General features: G+C 40.8%; 2 protein-coding genes across 2 annotated transcripts in view; both read right to left on the reverse strand. All coding sequences in view use genetic code 11, as the record gives it.

The window, feature by feature from the left end:
- Positions 1 to 77: 77 nt before the first annotated feature.
- EGR_10821 (hypothetical protein) lies at positions 78 to 518 on the reverse strand (the record flags this gene model as incomplete). The annotated part of the gene is made up of 1 exon (XM_024500070.1): positions 78 to 518. One exon carries the CDS (start codon positions 516 to 518, stop codon positions 78 to 80), a length of 441 nt encoding a protein of 146 aa, XP_024345516.1.
- Positions 519 to 6,558: 6,040 nt separating this feature from the next.
- Positions 6,559 to 7,565, reverse strand: part of EGR_10822 (hypothetical protein) — a gene marked incomplete at both ends in the record, with an annotated part of 5,793 nt that continues 4,786 nt past the window's right edge. The window contains one exon of the mRNA XM_024500071.1: positions 6,559 to 6,601. Coding sequence (XP_024345517.1) covers positions 6,559 to 6,601 — 43 coding nt within the window. The remainder of the gene's footprint in view (positions 6,602 to 7,565) is intronic.

The following is a 7,565-nucleotide window of genomic DNA, read 5'->3' on the forward strand; positions in this document are numbered from 1 at the left end:
CCACATAGCTAACTCTTCAATCCTCATTTCATGGGTGAACGACAAATTTATGGTAAATTATTTTCGTTTACAGCGAATCACGAGGGCGATGATGGAGGGTGGTAAGTATGAATGTCGATTGAAAAGTACACGAGCACGCGCATCACGTGGAACGGATGCAGCTGATGAGCAAAGTATAAAAGGCGACACAACTCAGTCCACAAGTCAGTATCAAGTAGACTGCAAAAGAAATGGGATTCGGGTGTTGGCAGCAATGTGAGAAGCCGTGGGGATGGTGGCCTGTGGTGCCGCAATGTGGCCAGTGGTGGGGTTGGCCGTTTGTGGTGAAGCAATGGGACATGTCGTGTGGCCAGTCGTGCGGATGGTTGTCTGTAGTGCCGCAATGTGGCCAGTCGTGGGGTTGGCCGTCTCAGTGGTAGACGGTTACCACGACCGTGTCTTTCTGCATACACTGTAGTTTGTGAAGAAGTCTCCAACTCTCGTGGATTCGGAGGAGCTAGCTGATGGTGTGGAAGCATGCCTCCAAAGTCCCGTCTTGTTGTACTTGCGCGATTATTTGTACTATCTCCGTATGACATTCCATGCAGAAACCCAAAACCGTTGACATAATTGGCTAATAGTCTATAAAAATACCTAACTCTTTATTCCAAAATAATGCAAAGTCTCAGCGCTAGTTCAAGACAAGATGATGCAATTACTTCCAAATCCACCGTTGAAGCAGATGATGTCGAAACTGATGGCAAGCCTGTGATTAGGCATGTGACAAATGCAATGATGATTGTTTGCCATGCTTTTACACCTCTGCACTCAGAAATACGAAATTTTGCATGAATTATTTTTTTGCGCAAATGCGACGCAAAACAGAGTTATATGTGTTATTCGCTACCCGAGGCATCTGAGTCAAATAAAGGTGGGAAAAGGGCTAAGGACTCTTGTGGCACATTTGCAATGCAGGTTGGTTGGACAGAAACAAATGGCTTGACGTTGAAAAGCAATGCCAGGTAGTGCCTAACATTGCTCATTATTTTTCTTCTACGCCGGTGAGAACGAGGACATATTCCCTTATTCCCGTTCTGCTGACGAGATCTCCACACCAATGGGAGTCTGTTACCAAATAAGACCTAATCACCGACCTTTCATTCTGCTTGGCCGCAAGCTATAGACACTTTTTTCAGTTGGCTGGCCTTATACAAGTGAACTGTATAGTCCGTCTGCCAAGGCTTCTTTGTTCATCAGGAAGCTCAATACTTAGGCTTACCTACAGGGGTGCTTGCGCAGCTCATTGACTCGATTCACATTGTCGCAAGTAAGGACCTAGTTTACTATCAGGCCGAGCTTCCTTCTATAATCTGCTTAGTTTTATGGTTAGGTGCTGGAGTAGAAGCAAATGATGTTATTTGCAGGTACACATGAAAGGAGGACAAGCATGTCAGAACGAGGAATCGGACATTATAAGAGAATATACATAACACCTCCATCCTAATTTTTTCTACGTTTTAAAGGCGCTTGCCACTGCTTACAATGGACACGAGATTGGCTTCAGATTTCGAAGGCTTCCACGTATCCCTCAATGATTCTAGTTATGCTGGTTTGCTGGTTTTTCGAGTTAATAAAGAAGTGATCAACGCAAACTTTGCCACTTGATGACGCTACTCATTAAATCGTGATCTTTTTTGTAAAGACCGTTGGTCAGCTCAGTTCAGCATCGAACGCTTCTGCATTGCTTCGAGGTACATAGCTGTTGTGTCGGAATCCTAAAAGATTTCATATACTGTGAGGACATGTCGCGCATAACCGGTCCAAATATTGAGGGTCCTGGCCTATAATTTAATACTCGAAATGTTAAACGCATAGTAGATGATACCAGCATGCGTCCCTCACGGCTTCTACCCCTTTTCACCTTTTGCCTGGGGGCCTTGGGTTCAGGAATTGGAAGTGCCTTCACTTTCATTTTTTAGGTAAGGACGATCACAGTTAGATTGAGGGGTCTGCCGGGTCCGCTCAAACGCACCACTCGTCCATGTACTTGTGATATTTGCATTGCGTAGATAGCTCTAATGCTAAATATCAAATCCTGATCAAGACGCCTGCGGATGCTAAAGTAAGAAAGCCAGGCAATGATGAGACGGTATTTGGCGCCTGTTCTAGCCATGTGGATTTTACATTTGCCTGTCAGTGGAACTAGCACGTGGCACATCTTCATCATGTAATTGGAGTACAGGCGAAATTATTACATGAAGCATTCGTTCGACGTACTTTACTTGCATTTGAGAGAGGACGCGGTATACTGCTGTCGCGGTTTAGATGAGCACACAGTTGGATTAATGACCGCTACCGTCCCATAGTTGCAGGCTACTTAACTGATTTGCATTGACCTCTCCAAGTGGCAGCCTAACTGTCAACTCCATTCCCCATCAGGCGATTGATCAACGAAACCTCTTGAAGGTGGGAGGAAAAGTAGTTGTGGAGCACTGGTAACACCAATTTAAATAGCTGCACTTTTGCTGGTCATCCCATTTCCCTCAGAGATGAGTAATGCATCATAAAACATTCAACTACCTATGTAGACAATGAAAGACGTAACTAATCCAATGTTGCTTTACTCCATTTCAAGCAGCATATGTTTGGTTTTTTTGAGCCTTTTAGGCCGAACTTACCCGACATTTCCCCATTACTTTAACACAAACCTGAAATTCTGGCTCCATGGATAAATACCTGGAAACCTACAGCACATATTTTGAGTTACCATGTTTACTGACGAAACGTAGTAGTGCACTATTAATAAGACATCAACAACTTCACGAATTAATATTGCGAAAGCGTGATTTTGTCTGACGTAGTCAACGATTTTTTTATGAATTGTACGATAAGTCGTCATGTCATTTCGTTCGGGACTCTTCGATTGATTGCAGACCTACAGTAGCAAAATTAACAAATGCTTAGAGTGAATAAATATCGATGATTTATAACCAATTCTGACCTAAAATTTTATTTAATAGACTGGATCTTGCAAGCGATTTCTAGCAGTTTTAAAAAATGAACTTAAATGGTACAAATAAACACTGCGATTAATTGCAACAACTAACATTATCATCTAATTTGTTATGAAAATGATTAGACAATTGTATACCAGAAAGTACAACCTGTCAATGCTCTTCAGAGGGACATTCACGTTGTCTTTTGTAAGACTAACTTGTTTCAATTATTATTTAGTCCTACGTTTTGTGGACGTATTGCATCTGCTGAAGCATATTTTGCTTGTCAAAATAGCTGGCGGTTTAATGCATTTTTTAAACATAACTTCATATTTCTACCCAAGGAGCAAACTCTGCCAACTTTTGTGATGGTAACTTTAGGTTGATGCACCATAATCAAAGTACAGTAATTTGAATAACTCATATAAGTTCATTTACATCACAGCATGTACAGCAGCCGGAATATGAATCCAGATTTAAGTAGGAAGATGGGGAAAGAGGGACAAATCCGTTTTAAGAAGCAGTCAGATGAGGAAACGGTTGCACTAATAGTAGTAGTGAATTACATCAAATGTGAATGCGATTTGGACAAGTTGTTTTCGCGAAAGTATCGGTTTTCGAATGAATTCCTTTCTAATAATTGAAATGTGGAACATTCAGCTTGAAACCTGTTCACTACTGGTATGTGTAGTGAACCGTATCATCCCAACTGCATATCATTAACCATGAGAATATTTGCACAAAGCATGGCCGCTTAGTAAAACACACAAATTCATGTGCTATTATTCAGTTCAAAAGCCGCACTAAATTTTCCTTCTTGGCCTTTCTCTGGTGGCTTAATATTACTGCCTCATTCACAGGAAAGCAACATAGAATCGGATGCTTAATCATTTAGTTATTGTTAATGACAATCAGAACTAGTAACATCTAATTGGAATTTAGGCCATGAAAATTTGGAAGAGAGCATGTACATCATCAACTAGCTTCGCCAACCCCATGTAAGTTGGATGCTCCTTCATATACTTAAATGTAGTGCGATAAGCAGAGTCGTTGTCATAGCTTACCATAGAGATTCTTTCCTCACCACTCAATGTCGTCGTCATCGGACTCCACACAACGGTGTCAGGCGGTCAGATCGCATCCCTATAGAATGCTATAGATGGGAACTGCAAGCATGCAAAAATGTAGATGATTAGCAGTATGCAGAAGAAGCAGAATAAAGGCTGGAGTGCGTATGGATAAAAGAGATGCTTACAAATATTTTTGAGATTTTAATGGAAGAGAATTATTCCAATAGTAGGCAGCATTCAGTAGCTATTATGAAAAAGGAGATAATGGATATTGACTGGCTGAGCGATGAGCGTTTCGATGGCAGTCGCGGTTTTGGATACGGACTGGAGTAGTGAAGGTGGTGGAGGAAAATGAGGATGTAGAGGCAGAAGAGAATAAGAGATCATAGGCTGCCGTGGAGAAGAATGCTTAACAGGGGAATAGGATTTCTATGTCAGCGCTATTTGAGATCGCCACGACGGCAGTAGTGGTGATTGTAGAGATGGTGGCGGTAAGACTAGAAGATGTCCACTTCCAGGTGCAAAGGCATCCATAATTAAAAAGAACTCAAACCCTAAAAGCGCCGAGTCAGTATGAAACTGAGTTACTCATAAAAGCTGGACAATGCGGTTGCCTAGTGCACTACTGGTGGTAGACATAAAACGGAATGAAGTATTATGGAGACTTGTTAATGGAGTTTCAATCAGAGTGGCGAATTTCGGGTGTGTTACGGGTAACTCAAAGGCGATTTGCCTTCCTTAGAAGCAAAATTTGGAAGTGTAGTTTATTTATAGCGTTAGTGATTAAGGAGGCGAATTATTAATTAGTCAATTGGCAATGATGATACCCTGGAAGAAGGACGGCTCCAAAAGAAAACTGTGGTTTGTTGTGGATGGATTTAAGCGTAAAATGTAACGTCCTTTTGAACAGTCAGGTAATTAGTGTAGGAAAATCTAAGGATGGAATAGCTGCGCGTTAGAGGTAAATCAAGAGCTGCAAAGGGCATTTTCTGTTTTTATTTGCCGTCTTTAGACCTTTCATGCGTTAGTACTAACAGTTTACCTCCATATTAGTCGAGATTAATACATCATACACATACTCCACAAGACAACCGTGAATTACACGGCACTAGATAAGGCTAGGCTGGTATAGCAGATTGTTGCACAGTTAATTTGGCTAGATTGCTGATTTTGTCATATTTTTGGGGTGGGGGATTCAGCTAAAATATACCTAGTCACATTTTCTTATATGTAATTACCTTAGTTGTCAGTGCTCCTCAGCTTTCCTCAAAATAGACATTTCAGGTGTGGTTATTTTATGTTAATAATATTCTGCAGCAATGTGAACAAAGGTAACAATTGCTACTTAAAACAGTTCAGGTCCACTTTACTTTACGGATTGTAAGTTTGAGGACGTTGACCATTATTATGATTGTTAGCAAAGCGAGCCTCTGTGTAATCACTGACATTGATTTTTCACCTCATTTACATTCAAACTTTCTGCAGAACCATTGAAGTCCTCAATGCAGTTATTTGTACTAGAGAGAAGTTGACCATTTGCCTTCGTTGGTTGGGTGGCCACAAGTCGGTGAGTTGAGGTGCACATTCTCAAGTTATCCCTTGTTATCTTGCCAAAGACCTTGGAAAAAATATCGAGAAAAGCTTTTAGTGTTCTCACCAAATTGATAGCCACGCAAATTTATGAGTTCGCGCTACATAAAGTAGAATAGGTTAGTGCGGGTAGAGGGGTGATATTTATTTATTAACTTTTGGCCGGTCAAATAAAACCGGCAATTAAAAGGCAATGACACGATATAAACAAATTCTTTGGACATGGGCATTTGATAAGAGAGTGCTTTACTTGTTTATGAAATACCTGGTATCATCCAGCACTAGATGTCCTGCAACGTGCTTCGTCTTTCCCTTTCCCACTCAAAACTTATCGGTGGTGGAGCATCAAAGAGATGTGAAAACGGTTTCACAAATGACCGCATCTAGATGGGTGGAAGGAGCTGAGATAGGGATAAGAACTCAAAAGGGTTAGAAAAGTAATTGACTTCAGTGAATGGATGCATTCAAAGAGGAATGAGTCTAGTGTCAAGTTTCTGAATCACCGACCGCAATCATTATCATGTACACCTCAGTTTTCAACTCCTCTTCACAAACTTCTCCTCACAAGGCTCCGACTGTCGACAATAAGGCATAAGTATTGAGCCAACTTACATTGTAAGAAGTTGAGACGCATACAAATAAACACATTTTTTGTAAAATTCCCTAAAAGGAAGGCAAAAATTGCAGAGAATATAAAAATTTTCTGATGAAAAATAGCTCTTAAAGATGGCGAATCCTCTCCCCACTCCCGCCTACCCGTCCATCATTTCATGAGTACCACATCCAGTTCCACCATCTCACTTACCGATTTTCCATGCAGGTAGGAATATACTTGACGGGGCTTTCAATGATCCTTTTTGGTTATCCTGGTGGATCTGCAGTTTACTCCCCTATGGACCCGCATTCGGTGAAGGGGACATGTATTAGCCACCACGCGTGGCCATATCTGGTTGTAGGACCACTGGCCTACAAGCAACAAAAGAAGGTCTCCTGTAATGTAACAGAATAATTAAGCCCTGAAATGACTAACAGTCAGAAATCGGCTGACGCATCCACCTACTCACCCACTGCCTGCACCGCAGCCACGTGACAAGCCTAGCCACTTGCCTTAGACCAGCAATAAACTTCTTGGCATCAACTCGCAGACGGCCGTTAAAACACACAAACAGGCAAATCTCGACATCACACAAATGTATATAGGATAAATTGAAAATACTAGAATGCAGGGAAGCAAGCTAGGTATGGAGTTATTAAGTATTTTCAGCTACTCCTACAAATTTATCACGACTGGGCATCAAGTCATCGCATTTACCAAAGCGCACATTTATGTAGACGTCATGGAAAATTCCTCCTAGGAAAAGCCATTTATGCGGTTAGTGCAGTAGAGCCTTCAATTTTCTATCAGGTGAATAATATAAATTGTAAAAAGATGAGGTGTCGCAAAAATTAGTAGCCAAACGATTGTTACGATTGTTGTTTCCTTCACACTGAATACTTCTAATGCAACTACAAACAAGAACAAGGGGAAAATGGCTACTTTGCGCTACACTTAGAGAAGGTCAACACAACACCGATCACTGAAGTTCCAACTTGTGGTTTGGAATTCAATAACCAATCGGAGTACGATGTCACTTATATGCATGATAAATTCTGCTAACAAAGATGACATGAGAACATAAATAATGCAACATTACATGTAATGTAATATCACATTGCAAATGATAGGAAATCTAAACACTTGGCTATGACACATCACTATTCTGTTATATTTTTTGTACAAAATTGTACTGCTTATGCCGTCAAAATGTGCTTCTTTAGTAAAAGCTGCTTTTAAATTTTAAAAAACCTTTTCTTAAATACCAAATTTTGTGTATGACTACATTGGCAGGTCAAATCTTCTCAATACCGCCGTTGGGCAAAGTGGTGTTTT

This window comes from Echinococcus granulosus (assembly GCF_000524195.1).
Source record: "Echinococcus granulosus chromosome Unknown EG_S00276, whole genome shotgun sequence".
In the NCBI taxonomy this organism is placed as follows: Eukaryota; Metazoa; Platyhelminthes; class Cestoda; order Cyclophyllidea; family Taeniidae; genus Echinococcus; species Echinococcus granulosus.